The following is a 17,983-nucleotide window of genomic DNA, read 5'->3' as shown; positions in this document are numbered from 1 at the left end:
GACCCAGCAGACCCTTAATACCAAGAAATTATGTCAACATAAATTGTTTGCTTACAACATTGAGAGGGAAGTAAAAACAAGACTTGCGAAAATTTATCGACCTGAGATTAACATCAGTGCGTGAATTTAAAAGACACAATGTGGTTCCTCTTTAGCACTAAAGTGAATGCAATAAATGTGAAGTGTTATTAGATATGCAGCTCATTTACAAAGAAGCCAGACTTCTACTGGACCGTCCTTATTACTCGTTCCACGTTTGATTACAGGTGGGAAGCAAGTAAATTACCATGAATTTAATTATGTTCAAACTAATTAAATGGAGCAATATTATGAAAGTCTTAATTATCAATATTGATTTTAAGGGTATTGGCTGTGAGGGAATATATTTTATTCATAATGATAAACAATAGTGGGAGAATGTTCACAGCATTGTTACAGTGTAACACAAGTTATATATCATTGTTGCGCTTTTTGTTTGTATTTTAATACTGAGGCTGAAATATACATTCTGTACTGCTATCAGTCTGATTTAGTAGTTATAACAAATGTATTTATCCCAATGCTTTTACACTCCGATTAAACTGAAATTAATATTTCCTTTGCATAAGTTGTTCCAATTGCTTTAACTAAATTAAACATGAAAGTTCTAATTAATACCAATTCTGAATTATACAGTCTTATGTTTTTGTAGAATCTTCAATTAATTTTCATTGTATAGTATCCATATTCATTTCTTCTTTATGGTGCATAATTGTTAAGATTTTCAATAAAGAAATGAGAGATCTGTGTGTAGAATGTGCCTAAATGAAACAGAAGAGGGAAGACAGTCTCCTGTGGACCAGGTAGGTCAAGAACTCGTTTCTGAAGAGCATCTGTGTCTCTTTGAATGAATAGGAGGATCAGACCTTGAAGAGGAGAAGATGAACTGATAGAAGCCAGAAGCTGCACATGGTGAGTTTTAGAGACGACAGCAACACGACACCGCAGTGATGATTAAGAAATAATGATGTATTAGACACGGTACCTGTGATGAGCTGAGATGTTTTATGCTCTGATTTCAGTTCAGATATCAAGAAAATTAACTCTTGAAACGATCATTGAGAAGAAAACCAGTGAGTCAGAAGACACATTTTCACTGATCAAGAATCAATGGATGACAGCAATTCAACATATGCAGGAGAGATACCTGATCTTTATGACCATGATAATGATTCATCATATAGAGATGAGAGCAATGTTCCTTATTTCATTACTGTATTCCACATTGTGAATCTGGTAACACTTGTAATTGGGCTTCCTCTTGTTTCTCTTGCTCTTTATCTCGTCTACCGTCAGTTTAAGGCCAACCATGTTGCCAATGTTTACGTCATAAACCTGCTGATTTCGGATATAATCCAGTTTTTGGGGAGGCCATGGATATACTTTATACCCTCGACTGAAGCAGTATATATATTTACGATTACTTTTATATCTGGCATTGTTTCCAGCCTTGGCTTCATGGTGTGCATCGCTATGGAGAGATACCTTCTGATCGCCCATCCGCACTGGTACCGGTCTCACTTCACCCTTAAGCTCTCAGTTGTATCTTCGCTCGTGGTCTGGTTGTTCTCCTTAGCAATACTTCCCATTGGAGGTATCCCATATTTCTTTACAAACCTCCTGTTAATTCCTCTACCTTTGCTTTTGTTCTTCTTTGTGGGCACATGGAGAGGCCTCTCTAAGACCATCACACTGTCCAGCCGAGAGAAGAAACGCATTTTAGCCACATTGCTGCTTGTAATTGCTAATTATGCTTTTCTGTTCTTTCCTTACATCATATCGTATTATCTAAGCCCGTATATTTTCTTCGGTTTGGCAAACTATCTGTTATATATCAGCCCTCTTTTGGACCCTCTGCTGTACATCTTCATTAGAAAAGATACAAAACACATAATGGAGGAATTTCCTTGTTGCCGTAAGTCTCCCGGAAATGAAGAACAGACAGTTAGCAGCATCACAGTGTCTGAAAACACGCGCAGTGGGTAGAAAATCCACTGGGGAGGCGTAATGGGCTCTGGGAGTAACGCTTTTGGAGTTTCTGAAAAGGGCTGTTTTCCTGATAAATCCTAATCACATCATTTTACATTATTCTTTGTTAGTCATTTATGAATATTAAGTTTTATTTAAAATTACAATTGTAATCATAAAGAGTTTGTTGCAACTGAGAACCAACTAGTATCAATAATTTCTGAACAATTGTTTTTTTATTGTTTGTAATAATTAATAATTAATGCTTTCAAATAGTTATGCTTTAAAAATACAGTCCAGTGTGCATATGCAGGCATCCATGCCTGATTGTCTGCCAGAAATGTACAGGATTTGGGCTGATAATTTACGGTACACAGGATTTAAACCAGCAGCTCTGGGGTTGGTTGCAAACACATAAAATATGTCTCTTTGAGTGAGGTGCATATCCTTACATTCATGTTTAATGTTATTATTTTTCTTTCTGAACTTTACTTTAATCTATGTGATATTTCAACAGTGTAGCATTTATGTTTAAATTTTTGCCAAAAAATAAAGTATTACATTGTTACTCAGACCAACAGTGGTGCCTGTCTTTATGTAATTAAGTCACCATTTGATCATTTATCCTGTTTACTTTTAGACGGAACCATGATTACTTTCAGTATATTTCTTCATTTTTAAATGAAGTCTTTAATTACATGGCTTTGTGTTACTTGTTCATGCCATGATAAAGTGTGATTACTCTTTTCCACTGGAACTGACTTTACAGTTTGTTTTAATCCTCAGTACTAAACACTTCACAGTCCATCCCTGACAGGGTGGGTCTGTGTTACTTTTTGCCTAAATAGGGGTGATTTTTCTTTTGATGGAAAAGATCTTGGTTTTGGTGCCACTGCCACATTTCTGTTGTCCTGATGATATTTACTGTTACACCTGTCAATGTCACACAACTGACTCAGTCTAAGCAACAGGCTCCACGACTGTTTTGGACATAGACAGACAAACCACAGGCTATGACAGTTTTAATCTAATCTCCATTAATATAACACTATCTCACAAGATGAGGACGTGTTGAGTCATTATATTGCAACAGAACAATGTTACTGAATTTGCGAGAAAAAAAGCTCTTTTTATTAACATTGGCAAATTCCCTCAGAGCCTTGTGCCTGTAATTGTCGTGTTCCCCCCCCCCCCCCCCCCATTTGCACACTCTCCACTGTCTGATTATGGTGTCTTGTTGAGGGACAGTGTAACACAGTGTGACTGGGGCTAATATGGGTCTGCTGATTGCTGTGTGAACATAAGTCTCCATGTGGCCGTCTTGGCTCTTCCTAGAAAGCCGGAAGAGTGGCCTTCTGGGATATGCAGAAGTCTGGCCTCAGGCTCTCAATGGTGCAGTCGGACGTGTCCATGGTGCACATGCTGCAGTCACAGCTCAGATCCACAGGGGGCAGTGTAGGAGGGGGGGGATCGGGTATCGGACATAGCTGTTTGTGCACACGTGCAGTTAGGTGAAGCTGTATCTCTAACTCTCCTGCTGTGTGTCTGTGTGGGTGTCCTGCGCTGGAATGGCCCCGTGTCCCACAGCGTGTCTTCGGTCTTGGGCCCTGTGCTTCCTGGGAGAGGCTCCCGGATTTCTGTGACCCCCCCACTGGAGAAGCGGTCGCATGGTGGATGGATGGACCCAGCAGACCCTTAATACCAAGAAATTATGTCAACATAAATTGTTTGCTTACAACATTGAGAGGGAAGTAAAAACAAGACTTGTGAAAATTTATCGACCTGAGATTAACATCAGTGCGTGAATTTAAAAGACACAATGTGGTTCCTCTTTAGCACTAAAGTGAATGCAATAAATGTGAAGTGTTATTAGATATGCAGCTCATTTACAAAGAAGCCAGACTTCTACTGGACCGTCCTTATTACTCGTTCCACGTTTGATTACAGGTGGGAAGCAAGTAAATTACCATGAATTTAATTATGTTCAAACTAATTAAATGGAGCAATAGTATGAAAGTCTTAATTATCATCATTGATTTTGAGAGTATTGGTTGTGAGGGAATATATTTTATTCATAATGATAAACAATAGTGGGAGAATGTTCACAGCATTGTTACACTGTAACACAAGTTATATATCATTGTTGCACTTTTTGTTTGTATTTTAATCTGAATTTGAACTGAAATTAATATTTCCCTTTGCATAAATTGTTTAAATTTCTTTGAATAAATTAAACATGAAAGTTCTAATTAATATTAATTCTGAATTATACAGTGTTATGTTTTTGTAGAGTCTTCAATTCATTTTCATTGTATAGTATCTATATTCATTTCTTCTTTATGATTTATACTAGCTAAGATTTTCTGTAAAGAAATGAGAGATCTGTGTGTAGAATGAGCCTTAATGAAACAGAAGAGGGAAGACAGTCTCCTGTGGACCAGGTAGGTCAGGAACTCGTTTCTGAAGAGAATCTGTGTCTCTTTGAATGAATAGGAGGATCAGACCTTGAAGAGGAGAAGATGAACTGATAGAAGCCAGAAGCTGCACATGGTGAGTTTTAGAGACGACAGCAACACGACACCGCAGTGATGATTAAGAAATAATGATGTATTAGACACGGTACCTGTGATGAGCTGAGATGTTTTATGCTCTGATTTCAGTTCAGATATCAAGAAAATTAACTCTTGAAACGATCATTGAGAAGAAAACCAGTGAGTCAGAAGAAGACACATTTTCACTGATCAAGAATCAATGGATGACAGCAATTCAACATATTCATGAGAGATACCTGATCTTTATGACCATGATAATGATTCATCATATAGAAATGAGAACAATGTTTCTTATTTCTTTACTGTATTCCACATTGTGAATCTGGTAACACTTGTAATTGGGCTTCCTCTTGTTTCTCTTGCTCTTTATGTCGTCTACCGTCAGTTTAAGGCCAACCATGTTGCCAATGTTTATGTGATAAACCTTCTCATTTCGGATATAATCCAGTTTTTGGGGAGGCCATGGATATACTTTCCACCTGCTGAAGTCATTTTTTTTGGTACTTTGTTGTCTGGCATTGTTTCCAGCCTTGGCTTCAGGGTGTGCATCGCTATGGAGAGATACCTTCTGATCGCCCATCCGCACTGGTACCGGTCTCACTTCACCCTTAAGCTCTCAGCTGCATCTTCGCTCGTGGTCTGGTTGGTCTCCATAGCAGTAGCTCTTCTTGAGGTTTTTCTCCCCTTTGAAGGTTTCCCATCTTTCTTTCCAGCCCTGCTGTTAATTCCTCTACCTTTGCTTTTGTTCTTCTTTGTGGGCACATGGAGAGGCCTCTCTAAGACCATCGCACTGTCCAGCCGAGAGAAGAAACGCATTTTAGCCACATTGCTGCTTGTAATTGCTAATTGTGCTCTTCTGTTCATTCCTTACATCATATCAAATTATCAAAACCCGTATGATTTCGTCCTTTGGGAATCCTTGCCGTTATTTTTCAGTCCTCTTTTGGACCCTCTGCTGTACATCTTCATTAGAAAAGATACAAAACACATAATGGAGGAATTTCCTTGTTGCCGTAAGTCTCCCGGAAATGAAGAACAGACAGTTATCAGCATCGCAGTGTCTGAAAACACGCGCAGTGGGTAGAAAATCCACTGGGGAGGCGTAATGGGCTCTGGGAGGAACGCTTTTGGAGTTTCTGAAAAGGGCTGTTTTCCTGATAAATCCTAACATCAGGCAACATTTTATATCATTCTTCTTTATTCAGTTGAGAGAATGTTATGTTTTATTTAATATTACAATTGCGATCATGAAGAGTATCACTGAGTGATGTTTTTTGCCCCTGATGTTCACCTGAGAAAAAAAACAACCTTTGTTCTGAATGTTTTTTTTAATTTCTTAAAATGATATTTAATGTTTTTTATTATGTTAAGTTTTAAAATATATCTTAAATACAGTGTGCGTGTGCAAACGTATACTGTATATTGTCATGACCTGCTTGTCCAATCCTCGTGTGTGCCACGTCCCCTCATTACCTACGTGTACTACCCCGATTGTGATCACCTGTTACCTGTTATTTTCTGCGTGTCTTGTGTATTTAGTCCGCGTCTGAGTTCCCCAGATCAGTCATTGATGTTTGTCGCTGTCTGCTCTGTCCGGGTCAATAACCCCCTATTCCTGACTTCACGGCTTCGCTGCCTTCCTGCCAGCTGGGCGAACGTGTATCTGGTGGCTCATAACCCAAGATATTTACAAGCTTTTGGTTAAAGAAATTGAAAGTACACGGGATTTAAACCAACAGCATCCGAGTCCGTGACATGAAATCAGCTACAAAGAAAAAAAAGTCACTTCGCGTAAGATGTACTTATTAATATATGTATTTTATGTGTATAATTTGTGGTGAATTGTATTTATATTCTTTCTAAGCTTTTCCCTGAAACATCTATGTTTCCCATAGTGTGATATTCCTTTTTAACAGTATAACATTTATGTATAAATATATTGACAAAAAAAATGTCTACCATCGTTAAATAAGATCAAGCCTGCTGTTTATGCTCATGTAATAAAGTCTCTCTTTCATCATTCGGGCTGTTTGTTCCTAGAAGCACAAAGATTTTCAGTATATTTCTTAATTTTAACTCTTAAATTTACTTGTCTCACAATACAATATTCAGAGAAGCAAGTTTCTAGAGTACCACCAACTTAAATATATAATGCGGGTTAAATACGGACATGATGAATTAAATCTACAATTACCTACAAAGGTAACCCAACTACTGAGAATCCATGCGCCTAAAACAATGTCAAAAATATATAGATCAGTGTCAGATTTAAACGACTCAATATCTCTTCCAACCTCAAAATGGGAAATTGATTTATCGATTAATATAGACCAGAACATCTGGACACAAATATGTTTAAATACTTTTAGAATGACCAAAAAACCCAATCTGCAACTCATACAATATAAGACTCTCCATAGAACACACTACACAGGACAAAGGATGTTCAAGATGGGCCTCATAGAATCCGACACCTGCCCTTACTGCACAAATAATACACCAGACAACTATATGCACGCTATGTGGGAATGCACAGCTGTTCACCCATTTTGGCAGAGGGTATGCGAAGACTTATCTACGTGTTTAGGGTATAATATTCCGGCCTCCCCGAGATTATGCTTGCTAGGCGATGTAAGTAATATGGATCTGGAGGGTAGTGCAACACAAATGGTTCTCACCGCCTTGTGCATCGCCAAGAAAACTATTCTTGTGAATTGGAAATCAAAAAACAATCTGAGTATTAATCAGTACAAAGGTCTCTTGTTGGACCACATTAGTATGGAGCGAATGTCTGCTTCCTCCAAGAATCAATTAGCCAATTTCAACTCTCTCTGGTCCCCAATAATTGACTCCATCACTTAGTGGGTGTGTGGGGTCATGGCTTTGCTGTTCCTTGTGTCCCTTGGATGGTGGGGGGGCTCTGGGGGGCAGGCGCGGAGGCAGGGGGTGGCCGGGGGTGGCCGTGGCCACCCCCCGCCGAACCCCGGCCACCCTATTGGCCCCCCCTGGTCTGACCACAGCCATCCATGCAACCACCCGCGCGACGCGGAACCTTTTTTGTACTGCCACAGCAATGCCGGACACTTTTGTGTGCGCACATCCTGGTACCGCCAGTTCTTTTACTGTCATTGAGTGGAGTGGAGTGGAGTGGAGCGGAGAGGAGTCCAATACCACTGGCGGGAATTTGAAAATGCGACGGAATAACAAATAATTACAGGTAATCTTGTTTAAACACTATTAATCTAATACAAAAGAAAAGATAGTAAAAGTATAAGCATTTTCTAACTTCTTTATGCCTCGGTGAATTCGTAATTAAACTGTTTAGTAAGCTACATGAGGCAAAAAAAGAGAAAAAAATAAAATTATGTCACATTTGTCATTCCAACTAAAGTCTGACTACTTTTTGAATAATTTGTTGATAGTTTTGGTAACATGATAATTGACTAGCATATCTATTGGTGATAGATAACTCCTGCAAATAAGTTAAATCAAACAAAATGTGTTAGTTTGTTAAAAGAATGTTATAGTTTGTTAACTTGGGCTGTAAATACGTTTTTTATGCATTTTGTAAAGTAGTTTGTAATTGTAACTGACTTGATTTGACTCTCACCTGACTTGGAGACTTTTTTATAACTAAAATAAAACAACTAATGGTTATAATAAGACAACTGTTTCCTGTATGTTCTTTCTTAAGGAGGTGTGTGGTTTACAGTAGGTGACCTAAATATAGTTCTAATTTATGCCACCCCCAAAATGATCACATAATCATCCTGGCCACCCCACAGAAAATTTCCTGGCTCCGCCACTGCTGGGGGGTGTGGGTGCCGGTGGCTCCGTGGGGCTGGGGGCCTGCGGTTCCTGGGCTGGGGGTTGCGGGTCGCCCCTGGGCTGGCGGGGTGGGGGGGCTGGGGGCGTCTACCCGGTGGGCGCGGGGGGGGGCCTGGCGGCCTGGGCGGGGGGCGCCGGCCCTGGCCGGGTGGCTAGGGCCTCGTGGGTGCGGGGTGGAGCGCGGGGCTCCGGGGGGCCCGCTAGTGGGGTGGGGGCCTCGTCAGTGCCGGGGGGGCCGGTCTCCCCCTGAGCGCCCCTTCCCATGTGGGACTGATTAGGGTGTCGCTCTGGGAGCCTCTGGGCATGCTGGCCTCTGGGGGGAGGGCACCGGGGCAGGGTATAGAGGGTATAGGTCCCAGGTCAGTCTGTCTGGTGAGTGTAGGTGTTTGTATGAGAGTGGCTCGTCAGCGAGGCCTTCGCAGATGAGGCTCCAGATACCCCCCTCGGGTTGGGGCGGGGGTGCTGCGGCGGGGGGGGTAGCGCCCCCGTGGGCGTTGGCGCCGCGCATCCGGGCGCGTCGTGCTGGATGCCCGCTGCCCTGCTGCATTACCACCTATTCCCCCACAGCCCCCTACAGCCCACACCCACCTACACCACACTCCATATAGGTACTGGGGGGTGATCAGCTAGTCACCCCCCATCTCTTTTAATTCCACTCTAGACACCACACCCACAACACCACACTGCATCACACAGAGGGAAGGGGGGGGTGACTAGCCACTCACCCCCCTCTGTATTATTTTAATTGCACTTTAGACATACATTCATGTCACACCACTCTTTCACATAGGGCATTGGAGGGTGGGGGGAGCTGTGCAGGTCCTGGGTCGGCTGCTTCGGCAGCCCACAGCTGGACAGCGCGACTCCCTTCCCCTCTATTTTAACTCCACTTTAGACATTGAGGGCCTGTGGGGGCTGGGGGGGGAGGACCGCAGCTCTGGCTGGGGTATCCATCCCCCACTTGTGTCCCCCCACATTTTAACTGCATCCTAGCTCCACACATACGCCCATTCCCACTGATCAAGGGGGGTGGTGGGCGAACCGGGGGAGTTGGGGGATGGCTGGGGTGGCGGGTGTTTTTGCCGGACGGGCCCGGGTGCGGGGCGGCGGCGTCCGTGGGGGGCTGCCGGCCTTCGGCGGGGGGCCACTAGCCTGCGACCTGGGGGGTGGGGGAACAGCCTCTGGAGCCGACCACTGGACAATTCCAGGGCATCTGCTGTTGGGCCTCGAGATGAGTGTGTGCGTGTGGGCGTGCGTGTCTGTGTGTGTGTATCTGGTGAGTGTGTGCGTGTGGGCGTGCGTGTCTGTGTGTGTATCTGGTGAGGGTGTGCGTGTTGGGCGTGCGTGTCTGTATGTGTGTATCCGGTGAGTATGCATGCTCTGTTTGTCTGCATGTATGGCCTGGGACGGGGGAGCACGTCGGGGTTGGGGTGGTGCGGGGGTGGTGGGGTGCGAGTGTTTGGTGAATGTGGGTATCTGGGTATGAATGGCTCGTCGGCGATGCCGGCGCAGATGAGGCCCCAGACACCTCCTTGGGTTGGGGCGGGGGGGCGCTGCGGCGGGGGGTGGGGGTGTCCCCCTGGGTGTTGGCGCCGTGCGTCCGGGCGTGCCTTGCCTGGCGCCCGCTGCCCTGCTGCACTGTCGACTATCGCCCCGCGCCCCCCCTGCCGGCCCGCATCCACCTACACCACACATAGGTAATGGGGGGTGATCAGCTATTCACCCCCCATCTTACACATTAGACGCCACATATAGACATCACACCGCACCACACAGAGGGAAGGGGGGGCGATTAGCCACTCATCCCCCCCTAATTATCTTAACTGCATTTTAGACATACATCCACGTCACACCACTCCTCCACATAGGGCCTTGGAGGGCGGGGGGAGCTGTGCAGGTCCTGGGTCGGCTGCTTCTGCAGCCCGCAGCTGGACTGCGCAGCTCCCTTCCCCTCTATTTTAACTCCACTTTAGACACTTAGGGCTTGGGGGGGCCGGTGGGTGTCTTTTCCCCATATGCTCCCCCATATCTCAACGACACCTTAGCTCACACACATGTACACCATCAATGATCAAGGTGGGTGGGGGGCGGTTGGGGGGCGGACGGGGTGAGGGGTCCTGGGTGTGGCGGGGGCGGCGGGCGCTGGCGGGTGGGCTTGGGGGTGGGGCGGCTGCATCTGTGGGGTGCTGCCGGTCTCCGGCGGGGTGCCCGCTCGCCTGCGATCTGGGGGGGTGGGGAACATCCTCTGGGCCGTCCACTGGGCAAGTCCAGGGCATCTGCTGCCGGACTTCAAAGACGAGCAGGTGTGACTGGGAGTGTGTGTCTGAGTGTGTGTATGAGTGCATGCATGGATCTGTGTGTCTGCATGTTTGTCCTGGTACGGGGAGCACGTGGATGATGGGGCGGTGTGGGGGCGGCAGTGAGGGGACTTGGGGGAGGGAGGGTACGGGGGCTGGGGAGGGAGGGTTGGGATCTGGGCTTGGGGGAGGGGGGGTCGGGGTAGCCAGGGGCGGGTGTGCTTGGTGGCTCTCGGGGCGTCCCCCTGGTCCCCCGGGTGGGGGTTCTTGGGGGGGGGCAGGTCTCCCCGGGGCTGGCGGGGCCCCCACGGGGTGTGCGGGTGCTCCGGGCTCCGGGTTCTATCCGTGCCTGCGGGGGGGGCCGGCGCGCTACCGCCTGTGGCCGTGGGGTTCCTGGCTCGTGCTTGCCGGTGGGGGGCGCCCGGTGCCTCCCCCCCTGCCTTCCTTGGGTGGACGCGCAGCCTTCCGGTAGCGGGGGGCCCGGGTACCTGGCCGCTGTGGGGCGGCTGGGTCCATGACCCGTCGGGGCTCTCCCAGCCGTCTGGGGGCTCCGGGGCGGCGTTGTTATGGCCTCGCACACTCACTGGGAATCATTCCATGTTAACCTGCACACTCATACATACACTCACAACACACAGGCATACACACATGCACAGATGCGTACACACACACATGCACGTATGCGTACACACACACACATACACGTACATATGCACACGCACACATACACACACTTTCATATCAACACACATACACTTAGAACGCACACACACATAGACATGCACGCACACATACACACAGGAGAGCCTAGGGCTCTCATCCCCTATTTTACCCCTGTTTCTCCTTGTATGGGTGTGGGTGTGAGAGTGTGTGTGAAAGTTGGTGTGTGGCTTCCACTCCCTCCTCTCAGATGCAGATACGGGTACGACGATATTTAGACAGTGTTCCTGGTGGTCTGCTTATGCATATATATTTATTTTCTTTCGTTGGTATTAACGTATTTAATTCCAGGAGCAGATACTGGCACAAGCACATTCCCATGTCATAATAGTACCACTGGTTTCTTTGTGTGTATACTGTTTGTGTGTGTCCCTGGATCTTATCTTTCAGATACAGCAGCTGGTGTGATGATACGGTGTAAAGCAACAAGATGCAGAAGCTGTCCTCTTATTACTCTTTCTTTTTTGTTCTACTGTTTATGTATTATTTCTCTTTCCCTGTCTCTCTCTCTGACCTCCCTCCTTATTTTATTTTTATTTTTATTATGCATTTATTTATTTTTCTACTTCCTCTGTCTCTCACCCCTTTCTCTCCTTTCTCACTTTCTCTCTCTATCTCTTTCCCACTAACCCCCCCTGTCAGCTCCGGCTTTGTGGCGCAATGACATACAACCGATTAATAAAGAGTATACCTCAAGTAACAAGAGGAGCTTAAATCCGAAGCTCCACTTGGCAAAATAAAAGTGTTGGCACAATAAAGCACCCAGACTAACATCCTGCTTGCTAAACTGCCGGACACGACAAGGGGGAGAAAAAAAAAAAAAAAAAAAAAATGTTTGTCTTTTTGTTTGAATGCTCGCTTCTATATGAACTTTTTTTTTTTTTTTTACATTTTGTTTCACTACTCAGCACTAGGCACAAAATAGTAAATCCTTCGTTAACTTTTTGCCTTAGTATGAGTGAATATTTTGTTAGGAAGATACAGTATGAGGCCCCGATTTAACGATTGAAAGCGCACGATCTGAACACCACGGCGCAAGTTCTTTCAGCGCTTGGCCAACCTTTTTTTGCTAGTTTAACGGTGGAAAAGTATTTGTGGCGCCAGGTGCATGGCTTTGCATTTCGTCTCGTCGAAGCTGTAAATCAATCAGAATGTTACCTGTCATTCCCTTTAAAATACAGGTGCGCTTGGACCTTGGAAGGTTGCAATTATAACGGCGGATTTGCCAGGTAGTAGAACAGCGCTTCTTTACACAGGAAACGGATCTGCGCGCTTATTATTATTCAGCACAGCCTGAGGTTAAACCATCGTTTAAACTTATCAAATTGCACAATTACCCACTTTCTGAAAGAATTTAAGAAATTGCTACAACTGTAATGTTTATATAATCATGCAGAAAGTGTGTTACATGTGTAAGAAAACACTGACAATACCAGAGCTCATTCCTTTATCCTTTGCTCTACCCATTTCATTTCCAACCTCAGATATATTACAAAAACAGCACATAGCTGCCTAACCCAGAACTTACTGGATTCAAGTTTAAACTAAACCGGGGTGGCAAGGTAGTTAATTTTATTTGGAAAACCCATTGTCTATCGATGGTCACACGTATTATATCTTAGTCAGATGCTGAAAAAACAGCTAACATGCGCTGCTTGCGGCCCATTCCGAAAGAACAACGAAAGAGAACGAAGAACTGGTCCAAGTCATTAGAGAACACTTGGAAGGGGAAACGGGAGACCTCTGCTGGCTAGATAGGGACACAACAGGGTAGACGGAGACGTGAGATATATTACAATTCCTCCTGTTTGTTCTGACTGTTTTTTTCAGCCACTGGCTCATTTCACTACGGTGTGCTAAAAACGCTAATTGGGATCGATCCTGCTTACTGCCAAAAACACCACAACACTTCATCCCAACGTGCCGCTCACCACCAGCCGAAACCCGTCAGAAAGCTCCCTGTCTTGTTACAGTATAAGTCTGATGTTTACACTTCTAATTGCAGATAATTTATTTGCAGATAATTTATTATTCTAATGTTCAAATATTTATTTCCAAAGTGACACAATATACTGTTATTTTACTACTCTAACCCTAATCTTTTTGCACTACGTGTACGTACTGCCTTTGCACCTCGTGTGTATGGCACTGTATGTATGCTCCTCTGTGCTTAATTTTACGCTTAAGTACGTTTTAAACGTATTTAAGTACGTTTCATGCAATTAACGGCGCTTTCCAATCCATCTTATACTTATGGGCAGCCTGCTTCTTCACATACTTTAGTCTTCATTGGTCGATTTTGACTGAGGGGGGGAGCAGTGTCAGAACTCAGAGAAGTTATTGGATTAGTATGTTTATAATAAATTCAAAAGGATCACACTTTCTTTTTGCTCTGTCACTCGGTTTATAAATAAAATAAAAACTACACGTCCGTAAATTCAGCACTCTATTTTCTGTGTCTGAAGGCTACACGTATGAAGCTAAATATATGGTAAATCTCGCGATCTAAATATGATCCAGGAAGTCCTTAAGATAGCATCCATCTGAGCATGCGCAGCTGCCGGATCCTTTCTGAGCTGCCTGGGGCCAGAGATGCTCGATATCATAAATACTGCTTATTTCTATGAAGCCGGATAGTCGTGGTGCATGCTGTCGGAACTGTCATTGTCGGAGTTTCATCCGTAATGTCCACATCTATGCCTTCGTGGTCAGAGAAAGCACTAGTACTGCTTCGCCAAATGAATAACTTTCATTTGCCAGGTTTGACAACAAAGTTTAAATGTCAGAACTTGTGTATTAGTTTAGTTCAGTTCTAGTTCAGTAAGTCACATTACGAATGTGAAACGAATATTTGTCTACTAGTTATTACATTTTCTCGGTTTTACTGCTGTACATGTCTCCCTTTTCGTACGCGTAGGCTCCAAGTTCACTCAGTGTCTGCGTTTCGTTATTGACGGGAAGCACGTGGGATGGATCCCCCCCGCGGTGGCGTCCGCGTTGAGCCGCTTCCCCGAGGTCTTCAGCCCACCCCAGGGGGACAGCATAGCACTCCGGCCCAGCCTGAGCTCATACAAGAAGCGGTCCGAGGCCGTGCACGAAGTGCTGCGACAGCTGAAGGAGGAGAATGCGTTCGCCTGTTTGAGGGGATGGAGGGAGGAGGTGAGGTAGCTGGATGAGTGCGCGTGAGGGTACTAATGCACGAGACTGCACCGTTCCCCTGGATCTTCATTTGCGTTTGTCCAGCAGAAGTATGAAGTAATGCCGCAGTTCTGTGATGGTTCCCTGATGTGCATGGAAAGATCCGTAAGTCCAGTATCCAGATCCAAGATCCAGTAAGTATGCTGATTCTGTGTTTAATAACCATGCAAGAAATTTAATATTCTCTGTTGTTATTGCAGCCAGTATTTATACCGTCGATCTAGCATCTAACTGCGTTTCCTGATCAAGGTTGTTGTGGATTCCTCGAGAATCAGAAGAGTTCTCAGGAACCAGACGAACCAAAAAGATCCCTGCAAAGAGGGTCTTTATTTGTGCACGGATTGGAACATCCCCATTACCCACCAGGAGAAAACACACCTCTAAATATTTATTATAGATATTTATACCGTAAGAACCACAGATCAGCTTGTTATGTAACATAATGTTCTCTCAAAAGAAACTGTCCTTCTATGTAAAATAATATAAGTACAGCTAGAAAAGTCCTGATTGTCAACCCACCTGTCCTTCATATGATTTTTTTCAGGTTCTTTTGAATTCCCAGGCTCTCTGCACATAGTCCCTTATTCAGTTACGTGGTTCATTTTCTCTATATTTTTTCATATTACAGTTATAACCAGTTATACTTGCAGAGGGTCATGCTTGTAGTCTGTATCAAACTGCACAGTGCACAAGACCGGCTTACATCCCAGAAGGGACAGCAGTGCATCATCTGTCACATGCCTGTGAATACTCTCACACCCACTAATATGCTGTAGTGGATTTAGTGACATCAGTTAACCTTACTGCATGTCTTTGGACTGCAAGTGGAAACCCACTCATGCAAACTTCACACATAGACTGGTGGTAGGATTCAAACCCCCAATACGTGGGGCAGTTGTGTCAGCCAACCTGCCATCCTCAGTTAGATGTACCTATGCAATGAATATTGGTAGGTTTTTGTCAAAAAAATTATGTGGCTACATTAGTTATTTTTTGTTCAGGTCTATTTGGAGTGAAGCGGTACGGAGTCCACGTGAATGGATACGTGCATGATGAAACTGGGAAGATCTGCATGTGGCTGGCAAGGAGATCTCCTACCAAGCAGACCTACCCAGGAAGACTTGACAATTTGGTGATTACATCCTTTACCTCCATTTTCTAAGTTGGGTGCGGAGTGTGGCTCCTCTGGTTAGGATGCTGTGCCTGTTATCTCTGTGTCACCGGTTATGACCCCGAGGTCGGCAGAGTGACGTCATCGCTGGGCCCTTGAGCGAGACCCTTAGCCCTAATTCCTCCAGGGACTGGCTGCCCCTCCTCTCAGGTTTTAGAGGTGTGCCCCGTTATTCACCCCCTTTTGTGATGTCCACCACAGACTTGGAACAAACGTTTTAAAAACAAGAATATCTTGTATGCCTCTGCACTGGCCAAATCATGACTTGCTTAAAGGTTTTGATTGTGCAAAATATGTATCGCTTTCGCTTACAATTTGATGTGGGTCAATGTTTTTGACATAGAATTACTGTTTGTAGTACTGGGAATGTAACATGGAACATATATAGAAAGATGTACTATTGGTGTGGTGGTATTGTTTTCAAGAAAAATAAAGAAGTCCTTCTGAAGAAGGACTTACAGTTTGCAGGTGATGTACTTAAATAGAAGAATCAGGGGTTGAGGTGAATACCGTGGTTGTCATGTAACCCTTTACTTCAGTGCTGTTCAACCTTTAGAAGATTAGTGATCTCTCTCTTACCAGGCGGCTGGAGGTCTGGCAGCAGGAAACAGTGTCAAACAAACCCTTCTCAAAGAGTGCGAGGAAGAGGCATGTATCCCAGCATGCACTGCCAAGGCAGCTCGTCCTGTCAGCTCTGTCAGGTTAGTTTCTGCCTACCTTATACAGTGTTCAGTCTAAGTCACTAGTTTGTTTATTATTTGTTGTATGTCTTAAAGCTATACATACGAAGATCATGAGGGCATTTTTCCAGAGAGCCAGTTTGTGTTTGACCTGAAGCTGCCTTCTGAGTTCAAGCCTCAGATTGGGGATGGAGAAGTTGAAGAATTCCACCTCTTGCCCCTACATAAAGTGAGATATGCATTAACAGTGTGGTTAATACTGCTCGATGTGCAGGGGTTACATTTTTAAAATGAATCATGTTGAATTCAGGTGAAAGATCTGTTGGTCAGTGACGACTTCAAACCCAATAGTGCCATGGTGGTCTTGGACTTCCTCATCAGACACTCTTACGTTGAGCCTGACTCCGGTCAGTACACATGCATCCTATGACTACAATGCACATCATTACCAGTGTACCTGGTTCCATGTTCTTGGGGTGGGGTGGGGTGGGGTGGGGTGGGGGGGGGGGCAAAGACAGTCATTCATTTCAAATGTGAGTAATAATGCATGTTGTGAAAAATAACACTACTGTTAGCTTTACAAATGGGAATATAGGAGTATGCTTCAAATGTTTGTAAACGACAACTTGTTGACATGTACATTCAGGTTACCAAAACGGTGAGGAAGCGCTGAACTCTTTTGTCTGTTTCAGAGCCCTATTACCAGGAATTTGTGACTGGACTGCACAGGTCCCTTTGAACCTGCAGCAGGGAGAGTGCTTGTAGACCAAAAAACAATGGGCCTCCATCATCATCATCATCATCCATCATCATCATCATCATCAAATACACTGACGATGCATTTGTTTAAATGCACCACTCACCATTGACCAAGTTAATTTTTGTCAGAATTGTTCTGACTTGACAGAAGGTAGATCGTTTTTGCCACTGGTTCTTCAGACATGTCAGGGTTCCGGATCAGGACGTGCCTTTTATTTTTTCCTAGGCCAATTAATAATGCTGCTTTATTGGTACAAGTACATTGGGATGCTTCTCTTCGCCCACCCATCTCGCTCTCCATAGCTTGGGGGTCACAGCACAGGGTCAGCCAACATGCAGTGTCCCTGGAGCTGGGGGTTACGGGCCTCGCTCAAGGGCCCACGGACATGTGACTGTTCTGCCGAAGTCGAGGCTCAAGACGGAGATCTTCTGATTACAGGCAGGACACTTTGTCTGCTGAGCCACTCGCCAAAAATACAGAAAGCAAATCCAAATAAAATTAAATGTTACTACTGTATTTTCTGTGGTTATTATTGACTTCATTATCTATTGATGTATATTTAGGTCCCATATGGTGTATAAAGTGCAGCTGTAATATTTAAGATGTTCAGTTGGACCGAGTCAGTAATTCATGGCTCAGGGAGACAAACGTCTATTTCCTCATATTAACTTGCTGTTAAACATCCGCCATATATCATGAATGAAAATTTGGTGTCTCAGATTTACTATATATTAGGCAAAAATAACAAGTCGTCTCCTACACGTAATGGG

The 17,983-nt window shown here is 44.7% G+C and overlaps 1 protein-coding gene across 1 annotated transcript; it reads left to right on the top strand.

The window, feature by feature from the left end:
* Window positions 1–13,809: 13,809 nt before the first annotated feature.
* LOC140588158 (uncharacterized) lies at window positions 13,810–17,729 on the top strand. Its single transcript, XM_072709392.1, has 9 exons — window positions 13,810–14,164; window positions 14,322–14,563; window positions 14,651–14,711; window positions 14,803–14,805; window positions 15,604–15,734; window positions 16,356–16,474; window positions 16,550–16,682; window positions 16,764–16,860; window positions 17,146–17,729. The coding sequence occupies exons 1-9, from the start codon at window positions 14,089–14,091 to the stop codon at window positions 17,190–17,192; spliced, it is 909 nt and encodes a 302-aa protein (XP_072565493.1). The 5' UTR covers window positions 13,810–14,088; the 3' UTR covers window positions 17,193–17,729.
* Window positions 17,730–17,983: the final 254 nt, after the last annotated feature.

This window comes from Paramormyrops kingsleyae, chromosome 3, assembly GCF_048594095.1.
Source record: "Paramormyrops kingsleyae isolate MSU_618 chromosome 3, PKINGS_0.4, whole genome shotgun sequence".
NCBI lineage: Eukaryota > Metazoa > Chordata > Actinopteri > Osteoglossiformes > Mormyridae > Paramormyrops > Paramormyrops kingsleyae.
The sequence above is the reverse complement of the archived record's forward strand: the minus strand, read 5'-3'. Positions and strand labels throughout refer to the sequence as shown.

What these genes read in the sequence shown, in the direction of transcription:
- LOC140588158 (XM_072709392.1), top strand. Translation starts at nt 14,089, where the DNA reads ATGTCCACATCTATGCCTTCGTGGTCAGAGAAAGCACTAGTACTGCTT. An exon ending in CAGGAAGACTTGACAATTTG is followed by an intron (nt 15,735 to 16,355) that starts GTGATTACATCC and finishes CTCTCTTACCAG; the next exon opens with GCGGCTGGAGGTCTGGCAGC. An exon ending in TTACGTTGAGCCTGACTCCG is followed by an intron (nt 16,861 to 17,145) that starts GTCAGTACACAT and finishes TGTCTGTTTCAG; the next exon opens with AGCCCTATTACCAGGAATTT.